Here is a 17,619-nt window from a genome sequence, read left to right as displayed (position 1 = left end):
CCTTGCGGGCACGAACACATAGCAACTGCCTATATCTGTTTGTTGTCATAAAATAGCTAAATGAATCATAGAGAGAATTAAGATTAATATAACAATGTTTATCTGTTGGCTCTATGGCCGTGTATGCCATGAGGAATAAAATTGTATTTGCTCAAACCTGTGAGAAAGTTGAACTGTGGTAGTTCAGTAATGCGATCTTAAGATGTTCGACGTAACCTGAATGCATCACCGCCTAAGGGGCGTGTCCATTTTAGCCAACATGTCGCCTGAGAAGTGAAAGTTTTCTGTCAATCTTTTGGCTGTTTTGCTACTACAATACAATGTTTAAACGTAACATAGACGCACTCACGTCCTTTCACCATGCGTTACCATGTGTTCAATTGGTCTGCACTATATTTATTATCTTACAAATCACGGTTGTTAACAGCGAAGGAATTAACCCTGGGAGTTGTCGCATCTGGGGTCCGGGACTTCACCCTGACGTAGTTTTGCCTGTCCGCCACTTCTTCATCCAGACAGTCGATTTTAAAGGACAAAATCTGAGTTCATCTCCAGGTACAATTTATTTTATTATTATCAATGGAAATGTTAGCACAGTAATATCACTAATAAATTGATAAATTAGATGATTTCGCCTAGTGAAAAAGGGCTTGTTCATTTAGGTTAATCTACTACTTACTATAAGCTTTTCCTTGAATGTGAATGTTTTCGTATAGGTAAAGACACGTTTAAAGTGAGGATTACGTCACTGGAGAAGAAGGAGCACGTCCGCATCCACGTCCCCCCACCTTTGGACAGAGGAGATGGATCCTTCATGGTGAGGTACCGCTTGTACAATACAGCATCAACGGGCCTTAAAGTTGAGATCTTCCACCATGAAGTTGCTGTTGCCAAATCTCCCTACATCATCCCAGGTCAGTTTGTCATCCTGAACACTATCCCTCATGTGGGTCAAGCTTGTATTTCATGAACACATTTTCCTGTAGGAAACAATTGAAATACAATGGAACCTTGATTTAACGAACCTGGAACCAACAAACCTTTAATCCATGGTCAAAAGACAGTGTCCAGTCAACTCAAAATGCCCCCTATCTGTCAGTTACTACCAAAATTGGCCACAATTTACCATCAGCAGACAAAGATTGGTCACGTGTTTCCGGGCTGTGCTGCTCTCTTGTCATTAATAAACAACTTTATAGTAGACTCGAGCATACTATAACCCGTGCCAATGGGCCGCCATGTTGTCAGGGGCAACTTTCCCATCAAGCAATATATGGACATAACATGGTGGCCATGTTAGCAGGGCAGAGTCCCTTCAAATGTGAAGGTGATGTACTAGATGTTAGTTTAGCGTTCCACTATCATTGTTGGTAAATAATTAATTTAAAGGCGCATGTCATATTGACCTATTCTTATCTATGGCTGCTGTATTTACTGGAGCCAGCAGTTACATTTAAATGCAACGGAAGTGAAAAAAGGAAGTGCTAACATCGTAGCTCATGAACATGCACATCATTATCGTACAGCCAAGCACCAACAAGGTTAGTTTGGATACATTTCAAAAAGTTTTGTGTTTTTTAAGCTTTTTTAAAAAAAAAAAAAAAGTATAAACAAATATTAATTTACAATAATGTACTGTACTATGCATTTTTAGGCTTTGAAAAAAGTACAAAACAATAATTTTGTACTTGACTCATTCACTGCCATTGACGGTTATAAAAAATCATTTCAACTATTTCTATTAGTTTAACATTTTTTTCTAGTTTTGTCAACAAGAGTATGAAAACCTAGAATTTTTTTTATTGTACATTCCGAACAGATATAAAGTTTGTGCTTAATCGTGAGTTGACTAGTGAAGTCATGCAATTAATTACAATTAAAAAAAATTAATCATCTGACGAGATGATTATTAAAAATTAGGGGCGTCAGGCGATTCAATTTTTTTAATTGTAATTAATTGCATGACTTCACTAGTCAACTCACGATTAATCACAAATTTTTTATCTGTTCTAAATGTACAATATTTTTTTTAGCTTTTCATACTCTTGCTAACAAAAGTGGGAAAAAAATGTTAAACTAATAGAAATAGTTCAAATGAATTTTTGACGTTTATAGCCGTCAATTGCAGCGAATGAGTTAATATTGAATATGTTTAGGCCACGAAAAACTGCTCTAGTAATCAGCTCTAACGTATGATTCCTTCTCTCTATTAATCCGTTAAACTGAGGTTCCACTGTTATAATCCTTGCCATACTCTTAACAGTTGCCTTACTACATTGAACTTTTCAATAGTCTTGAGTAACTTTACCTTTTCAATTTAACATAACTGTCAAACCAGTAAGATGTAGTTAAGCACTGTTCATTTTTGGAGCTGCACCTTCATTTTTTTAAATTACTTCTCACAAAAAAAAATTAACCACTGTGAAATGTATTATTTTTTTAAAAAACATTTTGAATGTCTAGGTCCAGTCTACCATGAATACTGCGACTGTCCTGAACCCGACGCTGCCACCTGGCAAAGTGTCATGCAGTGTCCACTCAACGAGCCTCAGATTGCGGCAGACTTTAAAATGTTCCAGACGATCAACCTGCAACATCTGAGGGATCAGGGCCCTCAAAGATTTGCAAACAGAGGAGGTATCATTCACTATGCTATCATAAACAATCGTCTGTTCCGCCGAACGCTGGGAAAATACACCGACTTCAAGATGTTTTCAGATGAAATGCTACAATCCCTGACAAGGAAGGTAGCGATTTCCCATTCTTCAATGCACCATCCCCCCAAAAATGCTTCATGCGTACCTTTTGGTGAGCGTCCAATGTCATTGCTTGATGACTGACCGGATGGTTAATCTCCACCTGTGAAGGTGAGGGTACCTGACGTGGAGTTTTACATCAATGTTGGTGACTGGCCATTGGAGACGAGGTCGGCTGACGCAAGTCCTGTTCCGATCCTGTCCTGGTGTGGTTCCACAGACTCCCGAGATATCGTCCTCCCCACCTACGAGGTCACTCGTTCCACACTGGAGAGCATGCGAGGCGTCACCAATGACCTGCTCTCCATTCAAGGCAACACAGGTAACGACCTCGTGAATCACAGGAACATTTGGTGGTCATTTGACCGTCGGCCTTCAGTTCTGAATTTTGATTCTCGGCTCAGCAAGTTCAAATGAAATTAATTTCACAATTTGGTCCATTTCTATATATGAAGATCATTTGCTGCAAGTGTGAGCCATCAGAATTCATGTGGAGGAGGAAAACGCAAACGCACAACTTTAATTTATTACCAAGCCTGACTGAGCAAATATTGTGATTGTTCCTGACATGATCCCACCAATTCAGCTGCTCTATTCAAAGCTTACATGCAATTTGTCACAACTCTAAAGCCGACTCGCTGTGCAGAATAAATCAGCATAATAACTTCTGTGCCTCTGCATTTGTACTGCCGAGTCACGCCAGAGTTCAGCCAGGATAACCAAGACAATGCTCTTTTTCTATTCTTCTAATTGTCTTCCTGCTTTGCAAAATACAAAGTAATACTTAGATTTTTTTTTCTGATTGCAGACTTTACAATTTAAAAAGTACTGTACATTCTATTTCTGTAAAATCCTGTGAATAAAACTCATTGTTTTGGCAAAAATAATTATCTCAAATCAAGAGGGGAATTATACATGGGGCTTAAAAGAAATGAAAAGCGTGACGTTGTTTAGACCACAGGTCACCAACTCTGGTCCTCAAGGGTCCCTATCCTGCGTATTTTAGATGTTTCCCTGCTCCAACACACCTTATTCAAATGATCAGCTCATCCGCAAGCTCTGCTCGATAACGATACTGATCATTTGAGTCAGGTTTGTTGGAGGAGGAAAACATTTAAAACATGCAGGATAGGGGCCCTCGAGGACCAGAGTTGGTAGGGGTTGTATTTAAAAAATAAATAAATATATATATATATAACTTCCTTTAGAGTTTTTCGTGCACAACGTAGCTAATATGCTTCATATTCATATTAATTTAAATCTTGTACTTTACAAGATTTAAGAGCAGTTACATGCAGCGATTTTAAAAGCAAAGAAAATAAATAAAAGAATATCCTAACTTTTGACATATGAAAGAGCATAGTTTTTAATCTGGATTTAAAAGCATTTACACTTTATTGGCATGTTTTGAATCTTTATTTATTCATATTATTCACTCTGCTCATAAAGGATACCAGCAAATCGGGGGACCGTATTATACACAAGCACAGAGTAAAAAAAATATTATATTTTTTTAAGGGTGAATTAGATGCGGCATATTATACACGGGTACATTGCAATGTCGACTTGAACTCCAAGAAATGTTCAGCCCTATTTGCCAAGCATCTCCAAGTGATTGAGGAAGCCTGGGGTGAAGGCGTCTCCTTCTCGCTCATCTAAATGTATCAGCAGCAACTTTCCCTCTCAAGTTTGCCAAACAAGACACAAACTTAATGACTGCACGTTCAACAATCCACTGAAGTCCAATCCAGTCCAAAGTGATGAAAAGTGTTGAAGTTGAGGTTTTGGAGCGAGGACTGAACAGTTAATCCAATTCAAATCAATATGGCAATGTAGGAGATTGCAATTCTCAAATGCCAAAGGCTGCCATTTACCTCAGCTTTACTTTTGGTCGGTCGGTTGGATGGTAGGCTCAGACTTACTCTTGTTCTGTCTTTTTTTGGCTGGTGTGAGCCTTTCCTTCCTGCTCCTTGCGAGTGTCTTCATTTTGTTGTTGTGTGTTGAATTTTGACCCGTTCTATAAACATCTGACAGAACATCTACTATCACTACTTTTCTTTTTACTTGACTTGAGCAGCGGTGTGTCTGAAGCTGACTGGTAGTGCAAATTTTGGCTCACGACCCAAAGCAAAAAAAAAAAAAAAAAAGACCAAAGAGATGCTCGTAACTCAAAAAAAATGTAAATTGGGTATGTTAAAGTTCTTGTATTTTATGCTTTTTTGTTTGCTGTACTGTGAACAATATAGACAGCTAGCTATACAGTGGACTCCCACATACTTGCGGCCCGACACCCACCTATTCACTAAACCCCCCCCCCCCCTAATATTTTTTAAATTATTTTGTTGTTGTTGATCCAACCCCCATTTTTCATGGAAAATTCTTATTGATGATTTATCTTTGTTATTCATCCCCCCCAATGCATTTCAAATGGCCGTCAATTCTTCCTCTTTACGTTCTTGCAAGCTGTAAGGGAAGGAAGCAATCTCAACGTTTATTCACTTTGGTATTTTACAGTGCAGAAAGAACTCAAGGCACTGATGAAACGGTCCGAATTTACAAAGCCACCAAGTGATTGGGACCAGATAAAAGCTAAAACCGTGGACAATCTCTTTCAGGTCCATCATGGGCCAACAAAACGGATCGTGCTTTTTTCCGTGGCCGGGATAGCAGAGAAGAACGTCTACAGCTGGTGTCTCTGTCCAAGAATCATCCCGAGCTTTTGGATGCCGGCATCACGGGATGGTTCTTTTTCAGAGACCGAGAGAAACAAGTTGGAAAAGCACCGCTTGTTGGATTCTTTGATTTCTTTAAGGTGAGCGTTCTCTCTCTGCAACCATGTGCAAAAGCGTTTTGAGTTTCTTATTCAGTTTCTTTATTCTCCGTCGTCAGTACAAGTATCAGGTGAATGTGGATGGCACAGTGGCAGCGTATCGTTTTCCTTACCTGATGCTTGGCAACAGTCTGGTTCTGAAGCAGGACTCGCACTACTATGAACATTTCTATAGTAGTCTGAAAGCTGGCACCCACTACGTCCCCTTCAAGAGAAACCTGTCGGACGTGTTGGAAAAAATCAAATGGGCCCAAGAGAATGACGGCGAGGCGCGAAAGATCGCCAACGCCGGTCAGGCCGCGGCCCGCGAGCTGCTGCAACCCAGCAGAATCTACTGTTACTACTACCGAGTGCTGCTGACGTACGCCGGGCGGCAGGCGGGCCGGCCGAGCCGCCATGCTGACATGGAAGCCGTGCCTCAGTCGGATGAACACACAAACGTGTGTAAGTGTCAGCGCGAGAGCAGCAAAGAAGTAAAGACAGCCAAAGAGGAACTATGACGCGTCTTCGTTAAGTAAACGTATCCCAATCAAGGACCATATGTCAAGAAAAAACAGCCAGACAAAAAGAGCAAATTTTTTTCTTGCATAGGTTTAATGTTCTTAATAACAATATTAGTTTGACTTAAGGACAGCCTTTTGTAAGCAAGTCATCATTTTGAAGTAAATGCTGTTTTCATTATATTAGAATTCATGTGCTTTACGGCAATTTCTGTACTAACAAACAAGTTTGCTGTTGAATTTATCTTAGTTTTGGTGCAACTTGTTCTACCTCATTTTCAACATGAAAATTCAATTGTTAAACTAATTAAACGGTTACGTGTGTGTGTGTGTGTGTGTGTGTTGGGTCAGTTTTGCTTGTGGCATGTAAAAATCACATAACTTTGAATTGACTTTGTTGAATTTTATTTCCTTTGCTGATGATTTTTTTGACTTCTCGAGTTGGTCTGTATATACACTTCCCTCTAAACCTTTACTTTGTACAAACTGTTTCCCAGATTTATGTTTTATACACTACTGAAAATAATTTTTTCAAAAATCATGCAAAATGAGAAAAATAAATAAAAAATCAACATCAAATTCCACACAAATTGTGTGAAGGAAAAGGCATTCATGAAATTTATCAGTGACAAAAATATTCAACCATAATTCTAGTTTGAAGCACATAAGTAGAAGCATTTAATTCTCACCGCTAAAACTGAATTTATTTACTTATGAAATGAGACGAGAGGGTTTCGTCCCACAGTGTAAATATTAACAATGCTGTGGTCACACACTTAATTGTCATTTGTATGCTCTCTAAATAAACATTGACTAACTTTTCTGCCCTGTGTTGGGTGATGATACATTGTGTAATGTTTTTCAATAAATATGTTTCCAATTGAACTCAAAAGCATCCTTGTGCATCTAATGGACAGCAGCCATCGTCAATTTAGTTGCATACAGTTGCACATTAACATGCAATAGAATTTCATGTTAATTTCCCCCACAGATTCATAATGACTCCGAGCCACCACACCATCCCACATACACACACGCACGCACACATACACTTTTGCCACATAAAGGCGATATATAAATAAGACAATTAATGTTCCATTTGCATTGGGTCGGGCATTAATCTGCGTGATGTATATCATCCTGAAGTCGCATTTCCAACTCACATAACACTAGCTGAATTGAATTACTGTAAAAATATCAGCGGAAAAAAATTTATATATTTTTTTATTTATCTTTTTAATTTACATTATGGCGAGTGCAGCCATTGTCTTAAGTGTACAGTGTCGTAGTGTTCAGTAATAAGGAGCAACAAAAATGAAGACACTAAAAACAATCCTTTTTAAAAACTAACAATGGAAGGAGGCTAACAAGTTCTATGCCTGTCAATGAGATGTAATTAATTGGTTTGTTGTGTTGAGCATCCATACTGTCAATAGTCTCACAATAATAACACATTGAGAATATACACAAACAGAAACTATTTGCTCTTACTAAAAGTAGGCTCAATGTAAAATAAACATATTTTATGCTTTTCATGCGGTGTGAACTATAAAGAAATCCTGATAAAACTACTTATGTATGTAACCTCTACATGAAATTCACATTTGAAATAACAGAATTATTTATGTAAATGCATATTTTTTTTATGTAAATGTGTTATTTATACTACAGTTCATACACATGTTGAAATTAAGCATATTTTGCGGAGAAAAAAATGACGTTTTGGTTGATGACTGGCAACAATTTCATCATTTGAGCAGGTATATTTTTGACAATTCATTATTGTTGAGCCAGGATTACAAATAATATTTTTTGGGGGAGGGGACTGTATATCGTCCCTGTACAGTGTACAGTGTACAGACTGTATATATGTTTCATTATCGACCCCAGTTTCATTATCCCATCTGCATTCCTGAGGTCAGTTATTGGAACTAAGTATGAATTTACATTCATCCTATGGTCCAAATCCACACATTAACAATCAATTAACTGATCATTTTCAATACATGTTCAAAGTCAACCAAGAAAGTGTTTTCAAGTATCCATCCTCATTTTTCAGCAAGCAAAAAAAAAAACCCCGGCAATAATAAATGAATGCCTTAAAAGTCAGTTGCATGCACGCAACTTGTTTCTGCAGTCTTCACATTCATTCATCAATGCTTTCATCAAATACACTACTCACAACAAGAGAAAACATTAGAGATGTTGGACTTTCAGGATTAACTTAAAATACATTAATCTTGACAGGTGAACTTGATTTGACCTTCTCTAAGCTTTTGAATGCACATGTCTAACTGGTCAGTGTTTCAGCACTTTTCAGCACAACTTGTTGTTGTCTAACAAGGAACTGTTTTTGAGCCGTGAATCAGCCAATTAATCTACAAGAATGTCTTTTCTGTGACTCTTCCAGTCTCTCTTGTGCTCAGTGGTCACCTAACTCTTACAAAGGCTATGTTGCAGCCGACACTGGAAGAGTCACAGAAAGCCATAGAAGTGGATGCCCTTTGAAATATTGTTCAAATCAACCCAATATACATTATTTATATGACCAGTAATAAAACAAAAAACACTTACATTGAGTTAGTTAATCTAAGGTTCTACGATGGTAATGGACTTATGCTAGCAATAATTATTGAATTCGGATCAGATAATTCTGCTGAAATGAGAACAAATTGGTTGAGTGCGTTTGGCTTGGGACCGACCCGTTTGCTACACGGCGACTTATGACAGTTGACTATGTTGAACTCAAGATCTCGGGATCAGCTGAATTTAATCATGAGAGTGAGAAGGTCTCCCTCATTACGAGTGACGACGGACTGCATCATTCCGGAAGGTGTGTGCAGGTACCGCGATCCCTTGAAGAAGTTCTCGAGAAGAGCTCTGTCGATCTTATTGCACTTCCCGATGGCCGCCTCGAAGTTGTTGCTGAGAACGCCGTAGATATTGCTCTTGTCGCTTTTCCTCCCGAAGAACAAGAAGAGAGCGTAGCAGTCCTTGCCGACGGACGTGCAGAAGTCCACCATCCTCTCGTACATGTTCCTGTCTCTGGACTCCCTCTGGGCCATTTGGACGCTTTCACTGCACGTCTCCGGGAGGACGCCGTCCTCTTCGCCGCCCTCCTTGTCGGACAGGTGGAGCACCTGCACGGCTATCTGGATGCGAGGGTTCTTGGTGGACTTCTCCAACACGGCCCACACCCAGTCAGCCCCCAGAAGAATTCGTTGCTCGGGGGTCATGGCCGTGCAGTTGAAGATGTCTGTCAAGTTGAGGTTGACGCTCTGGGAGACGTAAGTCATTAGGAAGATCTGTGGAAAGAGATGCTTTAGGATAAATTCTTCTCATAGCAACACAACGTGACAGTGAGTGGCACATGTTTGAGCTTACAATTTTTTTTTTTTCTCAACACATAGTATAGTGCTTAATGGTGAACAAAATGAACAGGGAAAGTAGCCTTTTAATCAAATTTGGCTCTCTTCACCTTGAATTCAGCAAACACTGTGTTCTTGTATTCCGCATCTCTGTACAGCTTCAAAGGGAAGTCAATCCAAAATAAATGTATTGGCAATAATATGATTTATGCAGCCTCACTACTTTAAATACAGTTATTATTGCGTTGGTGGAATATGAGTTAAGCAGCAAAATCCAGCAGTTTTTTATCAATATCAGAAGGCGGCCATTTTGCCACAAGTTGCTGTTGACTGAAAATGACATCACAGTTGCTCAGGTCTCAGGTAACAACCAATCACAGCTCAGCTTCAGAAAACAGGCGAGCTGTGATTGGTCGTTGCCTGAGCAACTGTGTGGCAAGTGGCAAAATGGCCGCCCCCTGATATGGATAAAAATGGCTGGATTTTGCTGCATAACTAGTGAGGTCACATATTATATATTGTTGTCAAGAAATGTTGAAAGTTCACTTCCTCTTTTAGTTTTGCTAGATAGCGAGTTGTGTTCGACCAGAATTACTCAACGTGTCATCGCAAATCATGCAGTTAGGATGCTGAGTCCCATCACGCAACGCAACTCCATATTTATAGAGGACTTTAAAAGAACCACCACTGTTTTCTTAAGGTGTAACCGTGTAACCCAGGGGCAGCTGATACAATGAAAACAGCAGAGGCCACAGAATTGAACCCTGTGGAACACCATAGGTTCCCTCATACATGTGAATTCATATTGCACATATTTGTCCGACCACTTTTTTTTTTTTTTGGCAGACAACGAGGTGCTCTATTGCAACCATACATGCATATTATCTGAAGGGGAGATGTTTTTTTGAGTGTGCACGCATAGCTAGCGAGTTAACTGCATGACAAAATTGTGCCGGATAACTCCTGGTGTGAACAAAGGCATTCAGTTATTGTATAAAGGGTGAAGAAGGGACTGCTTTTGTAGCCACAATCCCAAAAACATTCAGGAAAACTGAAATAGTGAAAAACACTTTAATACTGTGGGCCCTATTTTCATAGCTTGACGCACGTGCACTCGGCATAAAAACTGGCACATCTTCATTTTCGTGTCAGGGCAAGTCACCGTGTGGGAACTTGTTGGAAGTTCCAGCAAGCTGAGGGCATTTCCTATTATATGCGCCCTGTGCACCTGACAGTTTGGTGACAGAAAGTAGACTGGACTTTAGATCACGTGAAACAGGTCTAAGTTGTGGTGCAGTTGGTGGATTTGATCCAGGCACAGGCAGACAGATTCTGTGCTCTGCTGATATGTGTGGTGGATGTCATTATATTTCAAATCTATCGGTACTTCTACTAGAGCCTTTTCCATTTTAGTACACAGCATGGCAAGTGCAACCTCAGGATATAATCAAGGTCCATATTACCTGAGTGAGGACCTCTGGGCTGGGGTGGAACTTGTCCTCGGGGTCCTTGAAGAGGAGGTACTCCTGAGTTCGAGATGAGGCAGCAGTGATGCAGTCACTGAAGAGCGGGATGAAATCATTGGACTTGGCGACCGGGGGTCGTCTCAGCGTTGAGAAGATGCTTGGTCGAGGGGGTGTGTTGTTATTGGTGGCGGGAGGGTTGTAGGGCTTGAAAGAGGTGAAAAAGCTGACATCCTGAAAGGGCTTAGCGGAGGGTTTACTCATGTTCTCGCCCATGGTAGACGGACAGTGGAGATCAGAGGGTGGTCTCACCAATACACTGGGGAGAAGAGTAAGAAGGAGCATAGCTGAGTAGACGCTGACACTGAGTATGTATGTAAGTATGTAGAATGAGACCCTGCCTTGCTAGGCCGTTGTGTCGCTGTGACTTATTCTTTCTTGGCGTCTTCCTACTTATCTGTCTACACTCTGGCACACTTATCTAGTTGAAACCAGTTAAGACCATCAGGTCACATGGGCTTGGCTGAGCTCGGGTTTGACGGTCAAGACAGGATAACAGTAGAAACCATTTTGGACAGATTAGACCTTCTTCCGCATATTAAGAGAAAAAGGCTGTGTACTCGATCTTTACGGCATCCAGTAAATAATTCAACTGAGATTATGCAGTCTTCTGGTCGATCATATTGTGAGCATTAAAAATAAAAAGACCGGGAAAATCCTGCAAGGCTATGTGCAGTTATGGCTGTTTTATGATAGTGAAAGTTTGACACGGGAAAGGTTTCAACTTAATTACAAGTTCTAATTTTAAAATCCATCCATCCATCCATTTTCTTGACCGCTTTTCCTCACAAGGGTCGCGGGGGTGCTGGAGCCTATCCCAGCTGGCTTCGGGCAGTAGGCAGGGTACACCCTGAACTGGTTGCCAGCCAATCACAGGGCACACAGAGACAAACAACCATACTCACAATCACACCTATGGACAATTTGGAGTGTTCAATTAACCTACCATGCATGTCTTTGGAATGTGGGAGGAAACCGGAGTACCCGGTGAAAACCCACGCAAGCACAGGGAGAACATGCAAACTCCACCCAGGAAGGCCGAAACCCGGACTCGATCTCACGTCCTCAGCACTGGGAGGCGGACGTGCTAACCAGTCAGCCACCGTGCTGCCCTAATTTTAAAATGATAAAAAAATATATGATTAAGAATTAGAGCTAATTGGAAACCACAGATTGGATTATGGGACACTGGGGAGATTCAACTGTACTGCCATATGGAGTACTGCCGCTTTCATTATAGTCATTATAACAAATATGTGCAAAAAATAATAATAATCAAGCTTTGCAAATAAAATGGAGTACTCACCAGGATGGGCCTGGATGTTGTATGTAGTTCCAAGTCCAGTTCCTGCCCTCTACTCCTCTTCCCTGGCCTGCTCACAAACTCAAGGTGTGTGTGTGTGTTTTTGGGTGTGAACAGGACCTTCCAAGGACTTTCCATCCCAGCTTCTAATGGGAGGTGACAGTGTTTTAGCATGGGTGGGGTTTTTGTCATTTACGACATTTTACATAAGTCAACAAAAAGTTATCTTACCAGTTATAAACTCAAAGAAGCATCTTGTGGACTGTGGTTGGCCTGAAGGGTTTGACGAGTAAACAAGTTTCCTTTCTCTGTTTTTCAAGGGAGGCTCAAATGAGGACGGTGGTTTTTAAAAGTGGAGCAAAAGTAATAGCGATAAAAAAGGACATGGGGATTTTCAAGGCTTGGGAAAACGAACACCCAAACTGATATATTCAATTATGCACATTATTTAACTGGAACACTATTCATGGAAAGTTTCTCAAAACAAGAACTGCTGGTCACCAGGCCTGCTACTACCACTACTGATTTAAACACCACATACATAATATACATACATACTCAGACTCTAGTAAACCCAAAGCTAAAACACAAGTGCAAGTGTTTACTATAACTGGCACAGAGTGTCACATCTCCAAGTCTGGACTTCGACTAGGCCATTATAAAAATGTCTTCTCCTTTTTTTTTTACCTGCTGGTGTGTTTTTGATCATTGTTGTGATGTAGAACCCAAATGCACTTCATCTTGAGGTCACAAACTGTCCTCCTTCAGGATTTTCTGCTAAAGAGCAGAATTCATGGTTCCATCGATTGCAGCAAGTTGTCCAGGTCCTGAATTAGCAAATAGCCCCGGACCATCACACTATTACCACCACGTTTGAATGTGGTTGTCAATGATGTTCTTTACCTAAAAACAATTTTTTAAGCCAGAAATATAGCTGATGATATTATGTACATGAGCTACCATCTGGAGTTGCTGAATAAAATTGACAAATGGTTCCTCTGATATAGTTTCATCATTGTGTAAGCCCTATATTAGCTGCAGTGAATTGCATTTCTAATACTACAGTAGTGGGTAATTCATATGTGGACATGTCTGTTGCATAGTGAATTTCCCAAGTACAGGGCTTTGCAAAGGGACTTAATCATCGTTTATTTGGGGGGTGGGGCGTGGCTTTGGTGATGTACTAAAGCAACACTCATTGACGTGTGCAAAATATAATTATCTGTTTTAAAGGAATTACAATGTCTTATTTATTTATCTCAATTATATTGACAAGCAACAGATACTCTTGTGATCGTGAGAGTCAAATTGAGTCCACCTTAAGAAAACAGGCAAGAATTGAATAAACACTTGCAAATTAATTCTGTTTAACAGCTCCCATGAATAGCACAACACGTAACACAAATGTGACATTTGCACCCCCAATAAAGTAAATATATACATATATATATATATATATATATATATATATATATATATATATATATATATATATATATATATATATATACATATACATATACATATACATACATATACAGGTATTACTGTCTGTCCACGGTATAGATTTCCACTTAGCTCGGATGAGCCAGGCCAGCACAAAATGTAGTTGTCACAGTGAGTCAATCATGACTTGTTTGGCAGTTGTTGTTGTTTTTTTGTTTTTTTACAGTAATTCCTGACGCAACCCTCCGATTTTTTGTGGGCTCCACTGAAGAGTGGAATCAAACTGTTAGGGTTCGAAGGCCTGGGAGGAGGACCCACGTGAGGAAGGCATAGTCACTTGTGAGTCTTTTAATCAGTGAAAATATATGTGAGGAGCAGAGCAAGGGGCGTTGAGTCCAGGCAGGGAGTAAGCAATCCACAGGCGGGTTGACTTCCGCAGGTAGGCAAGGCTACGGCTTCAGCAGGTGCAGGAAATCTAGGTAGAGAATGAAGTTCCACATTGTGATTGCGTGCACCTGGCTCCTTCTCCAGCTGTGTCTCCTCCACCTTGCCCAGCAGTGAGATTCTTTCTCTTTCTCTCTCTCTCTAAGAAGGCGTCCATTTTGCCAATTATTGTCAAGTGAAAATGACATCACAGTTGCCCAGGTCTTAGGTAACAACCAATCACAGCTCAGCTTCAAAAAACAGGTGAGCAACTTTGATGTCATCTTCAGTCAACTGTGCAAGTGTCAAAATGGCTGCCCCCTGCGATGAATAAAAATGGCTGGATTTTGCTTCATAACTCATATTCCACAAATGTAATATTAATCAGAATGCCATGTTTAAAATGGTGAGGTCATAATATATTATTGTAAAAAAATGTTTAAGGTGGACTTCCTCTTTAAATATAACAACACTTCAACAAAGACACTAACCATTAGCTGACCTATTGTATTTATATCATGTGTTAGCATTAGGCTAGTTTGACAAGACTTGTTGCCACGAGCAGTACACACAAGGTTGGAACAGTCAAGAACAGAGAAGAATTTTAATCCAACAGATTGTTGGTGAATGAGCGCCAACATTTCTGCTGAATTAGCGTTTCTTTTGTTCTGTAAACTTCCCTTCATTTGGAAATGTTCTATTGGCCTGACCAGTACATTTCACTCTCTACTCCTCTGTTGGTGGTGGAACACAACTTTGTACCTCCGTACCTCCATACACACAACCTATAGACCAGTGGTGTCCAAACTCGGTCCTCGGGGGCCGGTAGTCCTGCAGGTTTTGGAGGTTTCCCTGCTCCAACGCACCTGTTTCAATCAACAGGATTGTTATCAGGCTTAGTAGAGCTTGCTGATGAGCTTCAGCTGTGTTGGAGGAGAGAAATATCCAAAACCTGCGGGACTACCGGCCCCCGAGGACCGAGTTTGGACACCACTGCTATAGACTAAAAGGGAGTCCTCAAGTTATGGCGGAGTTCCGTTCCTACGCTGGCGATGTAACCCGAATTTCGACTTAAGTCGGATTTCACCGTTAAAGTTGATATTTACATCAAAATACTTTGTACAGTATTTTTAAAAACATATTTGCGCGACCCGGAAGAGCCGGAACCAATATTTCGTACACGGAGTGAGCCGACGTCCGTTGCTGGAGGTAACAACAACTCTGCAGTGCCACTACTAGTGTATTCTATAAAAAGAAATGTATTTTTAAAGCAGAAGTAGAGGTGCAAAATCAGTCAAAATCCAGTAAAACAGCTGGGAGCGAAGGGGGTTGCTTCAGTGAAAATGGCTAGGGAGTGAATGAGTTAAGAAAATAGGTAATTAACATAATTTTATACAGTATATCTCACATGTTTTCTTAAAACAATTGAGGTATTTGTGCATGTATTTTATAGCTTTTTTTTTTTTTTTTTACCACGTTAGACCCAAACCTACACACTCTTATGTATTGCAATCAACATCCAATAACACTATCTAACCAGTAGCAAATTCGTACTATACAATCTTAAACAAAAAATCTGGCTATAAAATGGAATCAGTCTCTCTCAAAATGTATTCAACTTGTCGCTGGTGTCGAGCAGACCTCCAAAATCATCACTTGTATGATACATACATGTTTGTTGAGCCATTAACATTGCACTGTGAAAGAGCGCAAGCCATTTTTAATAACACTGTAGATTGGTCAGTTATTTGAAAAAGAATAACATAATCCAAGTGGACACTGAGTGATTTGTGAAAAGATATGTAATTGACCAAATTTGGACACGTGAGATTTGCAAAAAGCAAATTGTATAGTATGTAACATGTTGGTCAGATTGTCTCATTGCACAAAACGGCTTTCCACTTTGCTTTGACTGCCGTGGCTTGTTGCAGTAGATGCTTTGTACTGTACATAGTTTGGTCAGCGGTCAGCGTCACATGAAGTTGTTTCAAACCAGCGCCGTCTGGGACTGCCTCAGCTCCTTCTGCGCCTCGTCGCGGCTGAGCAGGTACTGGAAGCAAAGCATGATGGGATATGGTTCAGACAACAGTTGGCCCGTGTCATATTCAAACAAGTTATCTTTTGTGTGATGGGTTTCCATCCACCTATTTTGTATTCGAATTTTCAAGAAATTCAGAAATTCGAGGGGAAAAGAGCCAAGAATTCGAATAAAGTTTTTACGCTTTGAGAGGGTGTTTTTTTTTTTAAGCGTATCGAAAAAAGGAAAATGCGCATTTTGGCGTTGGAAACAGGTTTTGCGAATAAGCGACTACAAGACCGGATATACGTCTCACGTTTTGACCGATACTACGTCACACGCACGTTTGTAGTCACAATAAATGGCGGATGATAAAGTAAGATATGTTTGGGGAGACGAAGAAACACGATTCTTTTTATAATTAATTAATTTAAAAAAAACATTAGTGCAATTTTATATGGCTTTATTAACATCAGCTCTCAATGTAACGAGACACTTTACTTACATGCGGGAGGGAAGCCAACAAGACAAACTTCTTCCGTTCAGTCAGTCAAAACCAACATTCCCTCCTGGAACTCCCCATTGACCCAAAATTCCGTCACTTCATCGTCATCTCGCGTCACATATTCGCAAAAGAAGAGCGGGTGGATGGAAACGGGCAAAGTCGCATGTCCGTTTTGCGCATTTTCACAAAATTCGCATTAAAATTTCGAAACATTTGGATGGAAACCTGACAATGTCCAAACCAGAGGTTGTAATTTGTAATCCAATCAATTTTATGGGATCGAGCACACAACTTATTTTGTCAGATTCATTGATTTAGATTTATTTACATTGATGTCACAGTACATGTTCAGTAAATCTGCTTACCATTTACCACTTGCGTAAAACTTAAAACAGAAGATTAACACACTTTGAATGTCAGTCTGCTTCCTAACATAATGTCTGCTGTACGTATTCTTCTCTTACATTCTCTTTAGAGTCCTTACCAAAGAAAAAGCAGCGCCCAAATGAGGTTCACTAAAGTGAGCTCTAGTTTGGTCTACTACTGTTGTGTTCATGACTTCTCTGACTTTAAGGGCAGATTTTCCGAGCAATTTCCTTCGTGTATGTTTGGCGTTCCCCCTGCACAGAAACTCCCCGTATGCTGCTGCTTACTGTCATGTTGTTGATGCTTTCAGAAAGCGCTTCGATTTGTAAAATGGTGCCCCTTGTGATCCGCATCTGCAACACACACACATGCACGTACAAATAGTGAATTATGATGAACTGTGATTGTGTGTGTGCGCAGGCAGCAGCCTGGTCAGCCAATATGATGTTGAGGATGAGGATGGAGGATTAAGGGATGATGCGGGTGCTGTGGGACAATGCACTTCAAAGAACGATTTAATACACTACTGATTTGTATTTTTAACTTACGTAAATATATTTTTTTGAAAAGCACAGGTTTTCA

General features: G+C 40.1%; 3 protein-coding genes across 27 annotated transcripts in view; 1 reads left to right on the top strand and 2 right to left on the bottom strand.

Moving 5' to 3' along the window:
* The first annotated feature begins 21 nt into the window (after positions 1–21).
* On the top strand, positions 22–6,665 carry poglut3 (protein O-glucosyltransferase 3). Its single transcript, XM_077568513.1, has 6 exons — positions 22–555; positions 717–914; positions 2,464–2,747; positions 2,868–3,078; positions 5,372–5,568; positions 5,646–6,665. The coding sequence occupies exons 1-6, from the start codon at positions 321–323 to the stop codon at positions 6,084–6,086; spliced, it is 1,566 nt and encodes a 521-aa protein (XP_077424639.1). The 5' UTR covers positions 22–320; the 3' UTR covers positions 6,087–6,665.
* Positions 6,666–6,896: 231 nt separating this feature from the next.
* On the bottom strand, positions 6,897–13,773 carry rep15 (RAB15 effector protein). The gene is made up of 4 exons (XM_077568515.1): positions 12,512–13,773; positions 12,284–12,426; positions 10,918–11,236; positions 6,897–9,391 (listed from the first exon to the last, which is right to left on the bottom strand). Exons 3-4 carry the CDS (start codon positions 11,191–11,193, stop codon positions 8,846–8,848), a joined length of 822 nt encoding a protein of 273 aa, XP_077424641.1. The 5' UTR covers positions 11,194–11,236; positions 12,284–12,426; positions 12,512–13,773; the 3' UTR covers positions 6,897–8,845.
* A 59-nt stretch (positions 13,774–13,832) lies between these two features.
* ppfibp2b (PPFIA binding protein 2b) overlaps positions 13,833–17,619 on the bottom strand; it is a 77,253-nt gene continuing 73,466 nt past the window's right edge. For 20 of the 25 annotated variants that reach the window (XM_077568497.1, XM_077568487.1, XM_077568485.1 and 17 more), the window contains 2 exons: positions 17,325–17,390; positions 15,146–16,199 (listed from right to left, as the gene is read on the bottom strand). In XM_077568497.1, the coding sequence (XP_077424623.1) occupies positions 16,137–16,199; positions 17,325–17,390 (129 nt within the window). In that variant the 3' untranslated portion in view covers positions 15,146–16,136. Of the gene's footprint in view, positions 14,202–15,145; positions 16,200–17,324; positions 17,391–17,619 lie in introns of those variants that run through there. The other 5 variants (XM_077568502.1, XM_077568508.1, XM_077568509.1 and 2 more) reach the window with 2 other exon arrangements.

This window comes from Vanacampus margaritifer, chromosome 6, assembly GCF_051991255.1.
Source record: "Vanacampus margaritifer isolate UIUO_Vmar chromosome 6, RoL_Vmar_1.0, whole genome shotgun sequence".
NCBI classification, from domain to species: domain Eukaryota; kingdom Metazoa; phylum Chordata; class Actinopteri; order Syngnathiformes; family Syngnathidae; genus Vanacampus; species Vanacampus margaritifer.
This window is presented reverse-complemented; position numbering and strand designations above follow the sequence as displayed.